At 34.8% G+C, this 20338-nt stretch overlaps 1 protein-coding gene across 1 annotated transcript; it reads left to right on the top strand.

The window, feature by feature from the left end:
- Positions 1-6071: 6071 nt before the first annotated feature.
- Positions 6072-12470, top strand: LOC134650192 (protein retinal degeneration B). Its single transcript, XM_063505112.1, has 2 exons — positions 6072-6303; positions 8755-12470. The coding sequence occupies exon 2, from the start codon at positions 8792-8794 to the stop codon at positions 12302-12304; it is 3513 nt and encodes a 1170-aa protein (XP_063361182.1). The 5' UTR covers positions 6072-6303; positions 8755-8791; the 3' UTR covers positions 12305-12470.
- Positions 12471-20338: the final 7868 nt, after the last annotated feature.

The following is a 20338-nucleotide window of genomic DNA, read 5'->3' as shown; positions in this document are numbered from 1 at the left end:
TTTTAAATATTTTTTTAACTATTTATAAGTAAGCATTATAATTTATAATAATATTTATTTGAAAAAGGATTTTGTATTCACATTTAACTAACCTATTTCTTTTTAATACTCGTAAGTTTCATGAATCATGAATAGTCACTTAACTGTGTCGACGGTGGAATGTAATTTGGGTATCAAAGAGAATACTAGAATAGGTAGTTCGATCACTAAATCTTTGTTTAATGTCTCATCCCTTTGACCGCCAAGTTTCACGATCACGCACCACGCTCGATAGGCGTAGCGTTCTAGTTCTAAGGGTGTTTTGTACTTTGTATATATTGTCATATTGATATTAAGTACTGATAAATAAATAATATATTTCATTTGCCATTGTTTCATTCTCTCAAAACACTGCAGTAGAGTAAACCCACAAATGAAAGCCCCCTTGAGCTGATAATGCTGCTTTTAAGTAGACAGTAACGGATTTACTCTAATTATAAGGGCTTGCGAACGGGCCCGAGCAAAGGGTCGTTTTCCATTTCACCAAATATCAGCACATCGTTAACAGTCGGTATTTTAAATGTAAAAAAAATAGTTTAAATGCAAAAATATTAAACATTGAAAACTTTTTGCAATTGAGGCCTTCATTCGCACGGGCGCTTATTCTACGTGCGTTCATAAAGCTCTTGAATCCGTCTGCACGCTAAATTCGATTTAAAGATCAACGCTTAAAGTCGAAAATCCAACAACGCCAAAATAAAAAGCGCCATTCAATAGTAGTTTGTGTTACAAGGGATCAAAATGATATATTTCCGTCAAGGGCGTACATTGAATCTTGAATGAAGCGATGGATTCTACAATAGAATCCCGAACGTAGTGAGGGATTCTAAAGTAGAATCCTGAGCGTAATGAGGGATTCAAGTGTTAACGCCCAAGCCGAAATAATTTTGATACCGTGTGACACATACTGCTTTTCACATCAACTATGAGGAAAATAAAAAAATCTTAGTGTTGACACAATCTGATGCTTAAACAGATTATTTAAGCTAAAAAAGTAATGTGCGAAAAATGTATAAATAGTGTGCTAGAACAGAAAAGTGTTACTTTGATCCCTCCTAGCAGGGACGAAAAGTGCCACTTTGATCCCTCCTAGCAAGGAAGAAAAAGCTCTTTTCTGAATAGGTGGTGTGAAAACGCTTTTTTAACGCGCGTTGAAAAAGCACTGAGGCCTAAACTCAACTCAACTGTACGTACACCCAGGTACAACCTATATGGACCTTTGTCCACTCCACCGTACAAAAACAGAGAAGAGTGTTATTTATTTAGCATGGACGGGACGGTTAAAAAAAGGTAGTGTATGTTTATACCTACAATGTATAGGTACAATGGATATAAGGTTTGTGTATGTATTACTATGTATGCAGTATGTACCTAAACAGCTCTATGGCGAGTTCGCGGGCGGCGGCGCTACAGACTGTTATCGATTACGCCCTGTCCATCATCTAGGACTAGCCCAGTGCTATTCATAGTTGCTTCGTTGCAACTATATATGTATAATATAAGAGCCTCTTATTAACTACTTAGTAGAATGGATGGACCAATGTTTGTACTATGAGTGGGTCTGTGAGCCATATATATTGTTAGCTCACCCTGTGGGCCTCGCTCTGGGGATTCGTATACTGCTTAAAAATGTAAAGACGATGTTCTTCTTGACAGGTTTATAATTAATATTCGTTGTACAAAGCTGGTTTCTCATCTTGCCGTAATTCTCTACAAGTTTACAGGCAAAAGCTAAGTGTCACAGATAACATATATCACTCAAAGTATAGTTTTGGCGGGCTATCAATAACTGTCATTAAAACTAAAATTACAATCACCTTATGTTGGTACACTGTATGGCCATATTGTTTTATCAAACCGTTACGTTGATAAGCTTGGAATAATACTATATAATATAAAAGTATCACAGAATATAAAAATGCTTATATTCGGCCAATCCTGGGTACAACGCGTCTCTGCGTTTTAAAGAGTTAAACATAAATAATCCACATTACACATAATGCACCACAGAACAATAGACAAAAGAATCAATATTACTCAACTTATGAACTGCATCATTACAGGCATTCCTCCAATGCCTGCAACGACTCACTCTTATAAACTACATCAATACATGCCTTCACATGTTATTGACTCACTGTTTCTTACACACTACATCAATGCATGCATTTACATGTCATTGACTCACTGTTACATCAATAACGCTTTCACATGTTATTGACTCACTGTTACATCAATAACGCATTCACATGTTATTGACTCACTGTTACATCAATAACGCATTCACATGTTATTGACTCACTGATATTCTCTTAATACATAAATACATGGATTCACATGTCATTGACTCACTGATACTCTCTTAATTCATCAATACATGGATTCACATGTCATTGACTCACTGTTACTCATTTTTTTTATACATGGATTTACATCATTGACTCACTGATACTCACTTAATACATCAATACATGGATTCATGTCATTGACTCACTTAATACATCAATACATGGATTCAGATGCCATTGGCTCACTGTTAATCACTTAATACATCATTACATGGACTCACTGTTACTCATTTAATACATGGATTTACATCATTGATTCACTGTTACTCACTTAATACATCAATACATGGATTTACATATTATTGACTCACTGTTAATCAATTAATACATCCTTACATTGACTCACTGTTACTCACTTAATACATCAATACATGGACTTACATGTCAGTGATTCACTGGTACTCATTAACTATACTTATCAATACATGGACTCATGTCAGTTACTCACTGTTACTCATTTAATACAAAAATACATGGCTTCACATATATCATTGACTCACTGTTAATCACTTAATACATCATTACATTGACTCACTATTACTCATTTATACATCAATACATGGATTTACATGTCAGTGATTCACTGTTACTCATTTACTATATTAATATATGGACTCACGTCAGCTACTCATTTCTTATTAAAATACATGGATTCACATATATCATTGGCTCACTATTACTTGTTACATCAATACATGGACTAACATGTCATTGACTCACTGTTGCTCACTTAATACAAAAATACATGGATTTACATATTATTGACTCACTGTTATTCATTTATTACATCATTGCAGCTCTTCATATGCAATGCCTCACTGTTAATGTATGTACCATATAATATAGCTCACTCAACTTTAATAATTGCATGTCTTTTGTACTAAATCACTCTATTATTTTTAGACAAATATATTTATAAATTCACTCTTACAAATTATTATAAAATATTTTTCTTGGTCACAAAATTCTCTGACTCGCTTTCAGAAAATGATCATGGATAAATACCTACATATCTCTTAATAATATCACAAATTTCTCTGTTTCACTCCATAACTCGTTGGATTGAATACATCTTTTATGTTTTGATTATAATTATTCTATGATTTTCTGGCTCACTCAACAACATGTTATAATAGATATGTACATCTTTCACAAATACATTGTTTATAATATTCATATTACTGTTACTCTTTTAGTAATTCTCATCACAATTTAAACAGGAAGATAAATAGTTAATATCTCTCGACTCTCTGGTATTCCAAATTATTATCACTAATATTAACTTGCTTAGCATTTCAATTTTACAACAGGTATGAATATCACTTTATAATTAATTATGATTAATAAACCTCAAATTGATCACAGCTTTTCACATGTATCATCATTATTATTTTTCCATTTAATAAAATCTTTAACATATATCACTAGCTTTGATAGTAAACATGTTTACCCTTTACTTTCACTCTGAATCACTATGTATGCATACTAGTATAATCGTACCTCTCTCACACACAAGTTTTCTTTTTTTCATAATAGGAGTATCTTAGTACCCTCTCTAAATTCTACATTAGTTAGTACAGAATGTAAGTTTATGTCATTGCACATCTCTAGGTATGAAATCATGTTTGATAACTATGCTGCATGTGGCAATACAACCAGTTACTACTTTAAATGTCAAGCAAATTTTATATATTCTCAAATCATCCTAAAGTACTAGACAACGGCATGGACTAGTCCATGACAACGGTCAGTATTTTAATAATTTGTAGCGTATACTTTACTTCCATAAGACCCTAACTGGCTCCATCTATAAATTTCAAGCATCAGTTTCTCTCATTGTGCTCAGATGCTCCGGCTATCAAAATCAACCTGTGCCTAGTAATGTACTCTGGTGATATAAATTGACTCAAAATGGTTAGGTATCTATTTTTTTCTACCTGTTACCTAAAACAGCTTTATTACTGGATATCTCACACTTATTACCTAATGCAATTTTATCATAATAATAATTCTCTAAGAGCTGTCCTATCCCAGTTTCAACATGTTTGTCAAAAGTTCTCCATAATATTCATAATCATAATAATCATTTATTCGTCGCAATCATTTATTCTTTGTCACAATCATTTATTCATTTTTCATTCCGGCCATGTGAAAATAACTGATGGCTCGCATTGGTACTTGGTACCATCTATGTGAATGAGATGAATGTTACAACAATCCCTCCACTTATTTTTATGTGTGCACCTAAACCATAGACCTACTTACTCACTTGTCTTTATGGTGTACCAGTAGGTACTAGCAATTCACTTTTATTATTTCTTCTATCACACCTTTACATACTACAACCATGGAATCTTTCCATATTTCACTTTTACTGTTAAAACGGACAATATCAAACCAAATCAAATCAAGTCAAGTACCTACACAAATAGCATATTTACAACCAGTAATTCAGTGTGAAATTCATAGGTAACAATTATGAACCATATTTTCCTTGAAAATTATTCCCATTAACAATCAATATGCTCACGAAAAGCCAAACACATATTATTAATCACTTGATACTATAACAGCTATTGCTGTTAATTCACGACACAAAACAAATCTCGCAATGTTCTCTTAGTGTAAAGTTTGTTCAAATAGGTTACTTTTCCTTATACGGATATCACTTTCTCCAACTCTCAGATTGTTAGTAGCTAATCAATCACTCTTCTGACAGCCAAAACAGATGAAAATAACTGGAATTCTCTGACCATTGGCTCCCAATTTATAGAAATAGCGTCTTTTCCAACTGGCGGGCGTCGGTTTTAAAGCAAGCTGGAGCAGCTTATCCCTGCTTCTGAATTGTTAGCTCACCCTGTGGGCCTCGCTCTGGGGATTCGTATACTGCTTAAAAATGTAAAGACGATGTTCTTCTTGACAGGTTTATAATTAATATTCGTTGTACAAAGCTGGTTTCTCATCTTGCGGTAATTCTCTACAAGTTGACAGGCAAAAGCTAAGTGTCACAGATAACATATATCACTCAAAGTATAGTTTTGGCGGGCTATCAATAACTGTCATTAAAACTAAAATTACAATCACCTTATGTTGGTACACTGTATGGCCATATTGTTTTATCAAACCGTTACGTTGATAAGCTTGGAATAATACTATATAATATAAAAGTATCACAGAATATAAAAATGCTTATAATATGTAGACGTATATGTAGCTGGAAAAATTGAAATTTCGTTACCTATCTGCTTTCTATCGCTTTCGCATAATCAAACGATAGAGAGGAGAATTAATAGACGAACGATTTAAGGGTTCGCGGTATTTGCGGTAGGCCCTCTAGTCACAAAACTCACGAGAATCGATTAAGAAACGCCACCTATAGTGAAAAACAGCTGAACGGACATACCAAAGCATTTATGTTCAATCTAAAATGGAGATGCTTCGCGCTCGCTCGGTCGAAAACAGAAAATCTATGGTATGGACGTGACTATGAATACGCACCTCATCTACGCAGGAATGGCAGAATCGGTAATAATTCAACGTTCCGTTACACGTGTAGCGGCTTAAATAGAAATATATTTTTATAATAATACAGTGGTGTACAATAAAAACTATAGGATTGAATTAAATTTTGACGAAAATATTTTAGCTGGACTGATTGAATAATTGTATTTACAAAAGGGATCATTACAATGTACTGTAATGTTATACAATAAAGAACGTACATAGGTGTAGTAGGAACGTGTTTTAAGGCGTTTTGACAGTCGGAGTTTGCGCGTTGAAAATGTCAAAGTTCACTCGCAGTTCTCCTTTGGAGCGTTTGTTTGGTGTGAATAAGAAATAAAATAATGTTTGTGTGATAATGTGTCATTGTTGTGATGTGATATTTTTAAAACCTTTAATTAGGATGTGAAATCAGGTTAGTTCTGATTATGATTGTATATTGTGTTATTCTTGTGAGTTTTGCTAACTTATACGTTTTATCGATAGAAGATGTAACGCTAATGATTGTACAATGCATTTTCAAAAAGCAGAAATAATATTTAACTATCTAAGCGATATAGTATGAAACTTTGATACAGTATCACTTTTATTTAATTCAATGTTGAAACACACCCATAACATTTGACCTTTATGTTAAAAGAACTAGCTATATTTTCTTTGCCCTTCAAAAAAATAACGGGAGGATCATAGAATTATAAGTGTCTAATGTGTTATGTGTACCAGTATTTGCATCAGTTTTATGACCATGACCTCACCTCTGTGCAAAGGTTAATGTGAAATACATATTAATTAGGTAATTTAGAACTTGTGCCTGTGTCAGCAGCAACTCAGCAGGTACTGGAATTAATTATACTGACATTAGGCAAACCTTAACAGCCATTACTTTTAATTGGGGCATACAATATTAAAAGATCATTCAAAGTAGTATTAACCCGTTGAGCACCCTACCAAGACATGTGTGATGGTAACTCCATACTATTCTTGGTTCTGGACGCTCCACGGGTTAAACTGTCTTAACATGACATTATTTAGTCTATTATATAAACAATGTAAATTGGTGTCTGTCAGACACCTACACATGTTGTCAAGTGACAGCCAAAACTCACTAATTACTACAACAAGTTAATAACCATAGTGAACCATGTTAATACCTAAATAAGGCTGATTTTTGTTAATTCTTTTTTTGGTAATTAGTGAGTTTTATTTCTCACCTGACAAAATATTACTGTTAAATGAATAGAAAAGCAGCATAAGCGTAAGCTAAAGTCGATTTATTCTTTCCGTAGACTAAAATGACATTTCATGTGTTGCTAGTTTTTTACGTCTTATAAATAGTGATGTGCTACAACCGGTACAAACCGAAAATAATGAATGGATAACCAGTGACGTGCTAAAAGGGGACACTAGGAGAGGTAATTAAAAATATGAAATAGTGTAGGTATAAATGCCATCATTTTGAGGTATTTAGAAATTTTGTATCCAGGTCTATACACAATATTTCTAATATTTTAAAGCGATTTTATTGTAAGATTAACAGTCACATTGAAGCTACATATCATATAGCTCATAATGCACCAAGTTACTCATCCTATTTCTCTACATACACTAAGTTTTATTTAAATGAGAACCTTACTTTGTACTTTTCGCAACCTGTTTTATAAAGGAACCATTTAGTTTTTTTTTGTTTATTTTGAATCAAAAATTAAATTAATATTTATCGGTTATTCACAAACCGAAATCAAAGATCAGCACTGTTTGTTTTAAGCTGGCCACATTATTTCTACGTTTGACATTTGTGGTTGTCATTTTAGTCTACGGAAAGAATAAATAGATTTTAGTATAATAGAATTAGCATTGATAATGATAATTGAGTTTTTTCGATATAGGAGGTCCCTACCTGTCAAGAAAATTTACCCCACGGATTTCTATGTCTGCCCATAAAGCTACCTATCTATTTATATAATAAGATAAAAGATTATTTATTCACCCAAAATATATGTTTGTATATTGACATCTTACAAATAGACTAAATTATCAAATAAAACCATACCAATTACCAAACCAACCAAAATAAATATAATAAGATTAACGAAACTCCACATATTTATCCTCTGTCTACACATGTATTTAAGATAGACCTTAAGTATTAGTTTTTGTCATTAGACTAAACACAAACATAGATAAACTGTAAGAATTTTACCCTAACATATTCTTTTTACCTAGCTCAGAAGTCGGAGAGTTCAAAACTTATCAGTAAATGTAATTATTTTTGCAATATGTTCTTAAGTGTGAAACTCAACCCATCAAAAACAAAGATAGATAATAACAAGTTTGAAGTAATGAACACTAAAATGCTGTTTATACACATACAGTTTCAAGAATAATCATTTCCTAAAATAACATTAAGGCAAACTTTGTCTATTGACTTACTTATTATCAAGTATTTTGTCCTCAAACATTCTTGAAATATGCTGAGACTTTTAAACATTTTGTTGTGACACGCTGAATTGATTGCATAGGAACTTAGGAAGATGCCTAATTGATTATTATTTGTCTTGATTGGGCCCAATCAACTAGGAACAAAATGGATTTTTCTGTTTAAACTTAAGTCATTTTTACAATATTTTTTTCTCCGCAGACAATTGTTTATCTAACTAATGTATATGCCACTATTGGGACATATGGGAAATGTTGTTTTACTCATTTAATCATAATCTTAGTTTTCATGGAATAGTCTGGATTAGAATAGAATAGAATACCAGATTTTGAAGTATAAAAAGTTTATTCCTGTAATGATCTGACTTGCCCGACTTGTAACTTGGTATTGTTATAAAGTAGAAATAATTTTTTTTTGTCTTTGTTTCAGATATTTTTTGACCCTAGTAAATACTGACTCAGTCAAGATGCTGATCAAAGAGTATAGAATTCCTTTACCTCTCACAGTAGAGGAATATAGGATTGCGCAGCTGTACATGATTGCAAAAAAAAGTAAAGAAGAAAGCACTGGTGAAGGCAGTGGTGTTGAAATCCTGGTCAATGAGCCATATGAAGATGGGCCTGGAGGTAAAGGTCAGTACACACAAAAAATATACCATGTTGGTAGTCATTTGCCAGGGTGGTTTAAAAGTCTACTGCCAAAATCAGCTTTAACAGTTTCAGAAGAAGCTTGGAATGCTTATCCTTACACAAAAACAAGATATACTTGTCCATTTGTTGAAAAATTCTCATTAGAAATAGAAACTTATTACTTTGCTGATAATGGCCACCAAGAAAATGTCTTCAAATTATCTGGCAGTGACTTAAAAAATAGAATAGTTGATGTTATTGATGTTGTAAAAGATCAACTTTATGGCGCTGATTATGTTAAAGAAGAAGACCCAACAATATTTGTGTCTCAGAAATGTAACAGGGGTCCCCTAACCGAGTCTTGGCTAGAGGATTATTGGAGAGAGGTTCAGGGAAAACCACAACCTTTGCCAAATGGAAAATCACTAATGTGTGCTTACAAACTATGTAGGGTAGAATTCCGATACTGGGGCATGCAAACCAAACTCGAGAAATTTATTCATGATGTTGCTTTGCGGAAAACAATGTTACGCGCTCATCGCCAGGCGTGGGCCTGGCAGGACGAGTGGCACGGCTTAACGATGGAAGATATACGGGAAATAGAACGACAGACTCAGTTAGCACTCCAGAAAAAGATGGCTGGAGACACCAGTGACGAGCAGGATATCTCTGAGGATAATTCTAAATCTCTAGCTGCCACAATGAGTAGCCTGGAAAAGAACGAAGACGTGGCGACTCCGTTAGTGACAAAGAAAAATAATTTAGAAAAGAAAATGCAAAAGCATTTGAGCCCAGAGGGAACTCCGCCATCAGAACACAAAAGTTCCAAATCTAATCCTAGATCATCGTCCTCCGGATCTATAAAGAGTTTGCAAGCGCAAGCAGCTAACTGGCGCATGGAAACTCTCGTTAGAGAATCTGAGACGGAAACTGGTTCTGAGGATGAATTCTACGACTGTGAATCTTCGTTAAACAAATGGTCATCAATGTGCTCGCTCGATGAAGGAGACATCGATATATCACCGACACAAGTAGACCAGAACCAAGAAGACAGTATATTTAATCCCTCGTTCCTCAAAAGAGTTACATCTGAGAGAGGCTCTCGCCGCATCGGCACGTTACAAAGTCACCAGAGTATTGACGGCGGCCCTGATACTCCAGTTCACGGCTCGTGTCAAACAACAGTATTAATATTAGTATTTCATGGTGGTAGCGTTTTAGATGCCAATATCGATATGACTGCTAAGAAATCAGATGTAACAACTTTTAAGGGTGCATTTGAATCTGTCATGCGCCAACACTATCCGACTCTTGTAGGGCATATAATAATAAAGCTAGTTCCCTGTCCATCTATTTGCACGGAAAGTTTAGGGATATTATCCACATTGAGTCCTTATAGTTTTGATTGTTCACCATCTACGATTGAAACACCATCTCTTACTAACGATTTAATTCCTATTGGTGCGATTCCTTTAATTGCTACTAATTCGCCAGATTATCCCGAGTCTGTAACGAAGACTATTAACTCTGCCAATGCGGTTTATAATGAATTTATAAAATCAAGTGATGGCAAAGGATTTAGTGGACAAGTCTGCATAGTTGGTGACAGCATGGGCGCTGTTCTCGCCTACGACTCACTTTGTCGTACTTTGCGGTACCAGTCGCGGCATGACAGCGAAAGCAGCATTTTAGACACCGAAATAACCATTCCTAATGATCCAACAGAAAATTATATAAATAAATCTCATCTCCAAGCTCCCACCCCGCGAAGAAGGTCGTCTTCCACGAGTGATAACCAGGTCAAACTGGAATTTGAAGTCAGTGATTTCTTTACATTCGGTAGTCCTTTATCGGTTATCGTTGCATCGAGAAAAATAGCCGATGATAAATATCGTGACATTGTTAAACCACCAGTTCAACAAGTGTTTAACTTATTTCATCCGACTGATCCAGTGGCTGCTAGAGTGGAACCTTTACTATCGGCTAGGTTCACAAATTTGCCACCTATTAACATTGCGAGATATGCTAAATATCCATTAGGTAACGGCCAACCATACCACTTAATGGAATTAATCCAGAGTCACCCACAATTGTTTGGAGATCATTTGCAAATGCCGCCAACTCCGGTATTGAGAAGGCTATCCGAAGTATCGATGCAAAGTACAGTCAGTGGGTTAGTCGATAATATTCCACTAATTACTATGAATGCATTGCAACAAAAGTGGTGGGGATCCAAACGATTAGACTATGCTTTGTATTGCCCAGAAGGATTAAGCAATTTCCCAATGAATGCTCTGCCTCATTTGTTTCACGCTAGTTACTGGGAGAGTTCTGATGTTATTGCGTTTATTCTGCGCCAAGTTGGACATTTTGATTTGGCTCTATACGGTCACTCAGAAGATAAGGATAACCAGTCGTTCAAGCCCGGTCAAGAGAGGGAAAAGTGGATTAAAAAGAGGACATCAGTTAAACTAAAGAATGTTGCAGCCAATCATAGAGCTAATGACGTGATAGTCAAGGAAGGATGTCCGCAAATGTTTACAGCCAGATTTATGTATGGTCCACTAGACATGATTACGTTAACGGGCGAGAAAGTCGATATTCATATGATGAAGGACCCTCCAGCAGGAGAATGGACGTTGTTGTCTACAGTTGTCACAGATAAAACTGGTAGAATCTCCTATTCTTTAACTGAAAAACAAAGCGTGGCTTGTGGTATATACCCGCTAAGACTTGTTGTCAGAGGAGATCATACGAGCTGTAGTTTCCATCTAGCTGTTGTTCCCCCTGAAACAGAATGCGTGGTTTTCAGTATTGACGGCTCCTTTACCGCGAGTGTATCTGTGACTGGCCGAGATCCAAAGGTTAGGGCGGGTGCAGTGGACGTAGTACGCTTCTGGCAAGACTTGGGTTACCTTATATTATATATCACTGGGAGACCTGATATGCAACAGAGGAGAGTCGTGTCGTGGTTAGCAGAGCATAACTTTCCTCACGGACTAGTATTTTTCTCTGATGGGTTCTCAACAGACCCCCTAGGGCACAAAGCGGCACATTTAAAAAGCCTCATAAGCGAACATGGCATTATTCTCCATGCCGCATATGGATCCGGAAAAGATATTAGCGTATATAACAACTGTGGATTGTCTGCTAAGCAGATATATGCAATTGGGCGCATCAGTAAAAAGTATAACCATATGGCTACGACTTTGAATGATGGTTACGCTTCTCATTTGGCCGATTTAAAGTCGCCTGGTGCTGTTCGACCTGCGAGGGGGAATGCGCGCTTGCTGGTGCCGCGCCGATTACTGGCTCCAGTGGCTAGCGTGTCCACTCGCGGCCGCCGTTAACTCAAACCTATTCTGTATCATTCTTGGCACTGGCATTGCATGTAAATTAGATGAAGGCATTAACAAGGAATGAGTATCATCGTGGATGGTGAGCAATATAAAATGAAATGATCTTTGAAAAATGGATGCGTCTTTAATGCTGTTAAACTGCTATTGGTTGTTACCAACTATTATCCTTCTCAATATTATGTTTAAAAAGGTTTACTAATGAATGGGCCAAAAACGTTTCCCAAAGTATCACATCCCAAACTATGTTTCCCAAATTATCATTTCCCAAAAAAATGTTTGGCAAAACAACTTATCGCAATTTTTCAGTTAGCAATAGTCTTTTTTGGCAAGTTATTGTTTAGCAAATAATTACTTGGTCAAGTTTCATTTTACCAAGTATTATTTAGTCAAATGTATCATTAAGCATAACTTACATGTCCCAAAATATTACATGGCATACCATTTACATACCAATAGAGGGCCTGCAGTATTTTTATTTTTGCTTTCATTTGAAATACTTTATCATTTTGGTTATGTTTTACGCAAACGGATGTAATTTGTTGAACCATGAACAATAATATTTCTGCAATAATATTTTCTAGAATTATAGAAGGACCTAAAATAAAAATTAAGTAATTAAGATTCGGTAATCAATGGGATTGGCCGGTCAAAGTATTTAGCAGATGGCGCCAGCATAGATTGCTCTGTCAATCCCTAGAATTGTGTCAAATTCTTGTTTTTTATATAGAATTTTATGCCCTAGATGCCAGCCCTTTAAGCCAAATCTCACAGAACTCAACTAGAGAAGGGGCAAGTCCCGGCAAGCTATGATGGTGCCATCTATGCAAACCATTGACAGTTGCCAATCCTATTCAGTGTAGTGTAACTGGTAAAGCGGTATCCAGACGGGATGATCAAATCGATCGATTTGATCAGAAGTGAAATTGACTTGATTTTGACATTTTGATGATTAAAAATTTAAAAAAACATAGTAATTTTTTTGGTACTGCATTGTACCTACTATAACTTAATTTATGAAGATTACCCCCTGATTACCGCCAATTACTGGGATTAGTTGCCAAGCGGACCCCAGGCTCCCATGAGCCGTGGCAAAATGCCGGGACAACGCGAGGAAGATGATGACCCCCAATCTGCATTACACAGAACTGTGATTTTTTTGTATTATTTCCAGTCAGAATCACGAGCTCTTTCGACCCTAATACGAGAAAAAAAGTGTCCCCAAAATTTCATACAAATGCACCAGTAACTTGTGGACATTTTTTCTCAGTTAGAATGGAGAAAGCTACTGATTCTGAGTAGAAATATTATATCAATTCAAAATTCTAACAGAATGAAATTAGGTTCAAATTTAAATAGAGATGCCTATTTGCCAAATTTGCGAAGTGACAATTTGAGCAAACATCTTTTTGGAATATAATATTAGCCAATAAAAAACGTTTGCTAAATAAGTTTTTGTCCTAATAACATTTGACAAAGTAAAATCATGCCAAATGATAATTTGACCAAATAAGTTATATGCGAAGTGTAACTTTGCTAAAGGTTCCTTTGGGAAATGAAACTATTGCGATAAGTTTGTTGGGAAGTGAAATTTGGCGAAATGTATTTGGGCCAAACGGAAGTACACCGTTTAAAAAATGTATTATTGAGTAAAATGTACTAGTCTTACTAGATTTTTCATGCTTGTGCATCATAATATATAAACTAGCGTATTTCTTAAGCAAAGCCGTCACAACTAAAGCAATTGAGTATTGTGCGAAGAAAAGCCTAGACAATCTATCGTCACTATGTACCTTACTATTTTAAACAATGTAATGGTATGTAATGCGTTATCTACGATAGGTGTTATTAGAATATTTAAAAGATACTTTATAAAAAGAGGTATTCATTGTAAAAGCAAATTGTATTAGTTAAGTTTTGGGAATGTAGTATTTTGTGACCTATCGTGGATGCCGCATCCCATACTACTGTTTAATGATATAATAGATGTAAGAATTCTTGTTATCTACTTCTCGTGTTTTAAATTGGTGAAAGCCTATTGATTTAGATATTTATTATTTAAATCATGTATGTACTAATAGTATAATTGTTGGGAATCTCCGAACATTGAGAGTATTGAGACCGACAACCGACAAGTCGATGTTCTAGTCGTACGCGTTTTTCTCGTTCGTATTTTAATATGTAAGTTACATTTTCAATAAGTGTATGTAATGTAACGTGAAGTATTTATGTTACGACATTTGAGCATTTACGTAACGTAGGTCGTACCTGTAGATTCTGTGTACGTGTCTAGATATGCAGCGCCTCAGTGCCCTCGTTTTATGATACGTTGAGCGCTGACCTGACCAGACAATCGCTGACGAGTAGTGCCGAGTGATGACACAAATACTATACATACTACATATTGCTTTTTAATGACCTAATGGTATGTATTGGCTTTCGTAGTTCTGTTTTGTTTAAATACAGTAGAATCCGCTTATAATGACATCGAAGGGAAGAGACAAACACGTCATACTAAGCGGATGTCATATAAAGCATAGTTGTACAACTTCTTATTTTTGTTAAGTTTTCCGAATTAATCTCAAATTCCTTTGTGAGAGATGAGTTTTATTAAACTTTTAACAAATATCAACTTGTTACTGAGGATCAAAACTAAAATACCTTACACACCACGAACGCACTAATCGTCCTCGCAGGGAAAAACGTGCGTGGTGACCACGAAATCCAGCCAATGTGTCAGTATAACCGGACATTATTTCATGGAAATAGGATTTTTAGGTCATAGTAAGCGATTTGTCACTATAAGCGAAGTCATCTTATCCAAATTTGTCACAAAGAATTTTCTATGAAAACGAAACTTTGCACAGTAATTACGTCATAGTAAGCGGTTGGTCAGTATAAGCGGAGTCATAATAAACGGATTCTAGTGTACCATCTAATCTTTAAATAGTATTGCAAAATTAACTGTAATGAGAACATACTTCAACGTTAACTGTAATGAGAACACAGTCCAACATGCTCTATTGTACAAATTACAAATGACACGTATTTTGCCGCTCTTGGTACATAAACTTATGCGCTAGGGATGCCCATTTATTTATTTTTATTTTTAAGGAGTACCAACAGCTACAGAAACATTAAACTAAGCTATTTAAACTAAGAATAATTTCCTCGGATCCTCACTCTTGTTGATATTTAATATATACTTAAATAATAAAACTCCCTTGTCCGAAATTAAAGACTTGTTAAACATTCTGAGAACTAAAACAATTTCTATATGTTTTGATTTTGACACGATCACCATTGCGTTGCGGACTTTAATAATAGGCAGGTATACGAAATATATTATTAGGTCCGTAAGAAAATATGAGCATACATTGACATAATGTAACCACATACCAAAGTGCATTAAAGTTTATTTTATTAAATGTACCTATTTTGTTGGACAACTTAATACATTATATAATTTATATTGTATTTCGTTTATAGATATAACTTTCGGTAGATTTTTGTATATTGTTATTGTTATTTATTCCTTAAATATACGTAAATTCTAATATTATAAATTTATAACATTTTATAATTATGATGTTTTTCAATTATTCATTTAATCGGGCAACCTTTACATATTATTATTAGTAGATATTTAAAACTTTTATTGCATATTAAAAAGTACGTTTAAAATTATGAATATAAGATACTTAATGTAGTTGCAATTTTATTAACATTTTGGCATATATTTAATTAAATACTAAATTCTAAGTCATAAAATATGTATATTTGTAATAACTTTTTATTATTCTCAATTTGTAATATATTGGCATTTAAAATTTATATTGTTGATATTATAATAAACCTACCTAATCTAACAAATTTATTTTTGTAGACAACATTATGTTACATAGTAATTTAAGTAGGTACTTAATTATAATTGTAACATAAAACTTATAAGTAGTTGAATATATTCCTGCTTCAGGTATAATTATACTGTTATGAGAAGTTTTGGTATCAATTAATGTTGTTTAATTCATATTTTCAACTTGAATAACAACACAGTAATATGTCAGGTAAATAAAAAAAATAAGCATTTTGCAAATAATGTTACACCTTTGCCTAATATCTACATTTACGAATTAGAACTGGCAATACTGGCGAAAAAAAAGCAATTTGTTTTTATTGTTGCCAGAGTCCCAGATGATTGAAATGATGTAATGTAGGTAGTATGGCCTGCCAATGTCATTACAATATAAATAAAAAAATATATAGATGACAAATACATATATTTCTGTAAATTTCTCTTCATTGGTGTATTCCGTCACATTTTTTAAAACATTGAAAAGTTACTGAATGATTGGCGGTTCAGATTACAATTTTCCCCCATTTTCTTTTATCCTCCTAAGGCCCAGCCATACAAACGAAACGTCCAAAATTTGCCACTGAAATTTGAACCTAAACTGTAGGAAATAGAGTTGATTTTGCGTTGTTTGAAAATTGAACGAAACAAAGCAAAAGCGACTCTGTTCCAATTGAACATGGTTTAAATTACATCGACCTGAATAGGTACTATAGGTAGGACCTTGGGCCTTAGGGGGTTATAACCATTAACCATCCACTTGTTTTATTAAATAGAATACTAATATTTTATAATAATAATACGATTGTGAAGAAGCAATATGTTAAAATAATATGTATTTTCGTTCTTGATACAAATAAGGACTAAATCGACTAATATTTAGATCCTCACATAAATGTTTCTGAAATATATTTATCTAACCTTAAAACTTCATATTACAGATAAATAATTTACATGATTATTGCTTGACTTATGAAATACTTAGCATAAATAACCACAACTGTTGATATCCCGAAATCAGATGCACCTATTATAAGACTAAACCAAGTCAAACAGATCCTTGAAGTTTTGAAAAAATTGTCCTTAATTAATTAATTCATAATTTCAATAAGTCTTTATTAATTATTTTGCCTGGACTCGTGGTAAAACACTAATTGGTGATTGCATCGCTAATTAAATAAAAATGGTGACGGGTCTTTAAGTTTAACACTAATAAAAGTAATGCATGAAATGTGTAGGTAAGTAAATACACAAAAACCTGGTTTTGTTATAGGTGCAGGTTTTTATTTTTTATACTATAGTTATACTGTATTTATAAATCCTGAGGAATATAAAAGAAATGCCAATTTGTATTATTCTGTAATTTGGCAAGTGTTTATAAGATAATCACTCGGCCATGTTAGTTACCCTCACATTTTTAATGAGATGTAATGTGATAAGAATATATTATATATATTAGTAATGTTAATGTAAATGCCAAGCAACTAGCTCCCATTACCTACTCGTAATCAGAAGTTTCACTTGCTTTTATACAGTTTGTTGAGGTTGTTACAGTAGTGGGTGTAAAAAGAAACAGTGTATCTAGCCTGCATGCAGGCCAATAGATAGGTTATACTCATACTTGAGGAGCACAAAAAATACTTATATTTATTTCTGTGCCTACGAAGAAATCTGTTATTTTTGATTAATTTTCTCATTCCATCCATCTTTGTCACACTCGTTGTTAAAGATAAGGTCGTCTCCTTCTCTTTCGGTGTGCGGGAGCTAACGAGCACGAGCACGTGCACATTTCTCGCTTGTCCAGCCGCGACTAAAGACAACTTGTCCAATTTGTCACAAGGTTGGATGTCGCTTCAATTTTGGAACGCCTATAACCTATCTTGAGTTAAGTATAATATAAATCATTGATGCAGGCGTGCAAATGTATATCAATATCAATATAATTCAAATAAAGTACATACCTTCGCAATATGATTCGCATATCGGCATTATGATTCATATAACTTGCGTTTACATATTTTCAATTGGCTGGTTAATAAACAATACAAATAGTAGCGTTGTTGTATCATGAATATCATGATGAAAGGGTCAGAGTTTCCATAGCATCGTAGTCGCTGAAAAGATAAAGACACAAGTTACAGCCTAAGATATTCCAGAACTCAAAGTTAAACTTCTCCCAAAAAAGTTTAAGCAGTGACACCCTTAAGTATGCTTTATAAAGAGTTAACTAAATAAATATGTACCTGACTAAAATTTTAACTGCTGCAGATGACGATGAGCCATGGGATGCATATGTATATTGCAGATATCCATGTCGAATCTCTACGTATACGGCGCTATGAAAACTAATCCTATATACCTATATCATCTGTATAAGTACAGCATAATTATACAGCGGGCTGTACTGTAGGCCAGGCCAGGTATAAGTATAACTGAATTGGATTGTGTGGATCTTCCTGTGTAAGCACCTCGCTAGTTTATTAGTATGGCTTCATGCCGCGGCCCGTACCTTCTAAATTTAGAGATTAAAACTACGGCGCTCGATCGTATGATGTATTTAGTGTTTATAGTCCATAAAGTAAACAACTCCAAAATTATCCCAGAACCTGCCGATAGCTGGCTTTTGTTTATATTTTATCTCTCTTTTTGGTTACCTAATCGTTTTTTCTAGAATCTATGGTAAAATCATATTAATTCTATTTCGAAAAGTTGGCAGGTAGCAGGTACCTACACCGTTTTGTAAAGACTTACCTCCGAAACTATAATGTTCAAAAAAACCGGCCAAGTGCGAGTCGTACTCGCGCACGGAGGCTTCCGCACCATCAACAAAAAATAGAGCAAAACAAGCAAAAAAACGGTCACCCATCCAAGTACTGACCCCGCCCGACGTTGCTTAACTTAGGTCAAAAATCACGTTTGTTGTATGGGAGCCCCACTTAAATCTTTATTTTATTCTGTTTTTAGTATTTGTTGTTATAGCGGCAACAGAAATACATCATCTGTGAAAATTTCAACTGTCTAGCTATCACGGTTCGTGAGATACAGCCTGGTGACAGACGGACGGACGGACGGACAGCGGAGTCTTAGTAATAGGGTCCCGTTTTTAGGGTTCCGTAGCCAAATGGCAAAAAACGGAACCCTTATAGATACGTCATGTCTGTCTGTCTGTCCGTCCGTATGTCACAGCCACTTTTCTCCGAAACTATAAGAACTATACTGTTGAAACTTGGTAAGTAGATGTATTCTGTGAACCGCATTAAGATTTTCACACAAAAATAGAAAAAAAAAACAATAAATTTTTGGGGTTCCCCATACTTCGAACTGAAACTCAAATTTTTTTTCTTCATCAAACCCATATGTGTGGGGTATCTATGGATAGGTCTTCAAAAATGATATTGAGGTTTCTAATATCATTTTTTTCTAAACTGAATAGTAGTGTCCGACCGAAGGTTCGGTTTCGGCCAGTTTCGGCCAAAAAATCATGTTTCGGCTGTATCTTCGGTTTCGGCCAAAAAACGGCCGAACCTTTCGGCCGGGCCGAAACTTACGAAATGGTACTTCGGACAAAGACCAAAAGTTGGGGAACCTCATTGGTACGAGACGGGGTTTGTACCTTCGGATTGAAAGTCGCACGCTCTTATCGCTAGGCCACCAGCGCTTAAGGAAATACATAATAAGAAAACTATTGTAATAAAAATAAATGTGGATTATTTGTGTAGTAGGCATTACTCGTTAGCGGTTTAGGTATAAATGTTTACACATTGTGATTTAAATTTCAGATACATAAGTCAAAAAAATTAAGACATTAGAACCGTTTAATGGTGATTTTAAGCAGGGTCGGATTAAGCATGTCGGGGTCCCCAGGCAGTGCAAGGTTTTGGGGCCCCCTACAGTTAATTCTGCATACAGCATGTTCTGTTGTTCAGTACAGGGAAATAAGTTTGCGTTTTTAATTTCAATCTTCAGGCGTTGGCCAAGTATAAGCGGGCCTACCACGAACCACGTTCGACGTGTTACCTCCCTGTCACACTTACGTTCGTATTTACAAGTGCGACAAAGAGGCAACACGTCGAACGTGGTTCGCGGTAGGCCCTCAGCTCGCCCCATGTCGAACGACGTGTCTTTTTCGCTCTTATTCAGTAATTTTCCTATCTACCTCTAATGGCAAATTTTAA

The sequence above is a fragment of the Cydia amplana genome, chromosome 1 (genome assembly GCF_948474715.1).
Source record: "Cydia amplana chromosome 1, ilCydAmpl1.1, whole genome shotgun sequence".
NCBI lineage: Eukaryota > Metazoa > Arthropoda > Insecta > Lepidoptera > Tortricidae > Cydia > Cydia amplana.
Note: the sequence above shows the minus strand (reverse complement) of the source record. Positions and strands in the feature narration are given on the sequence as shown.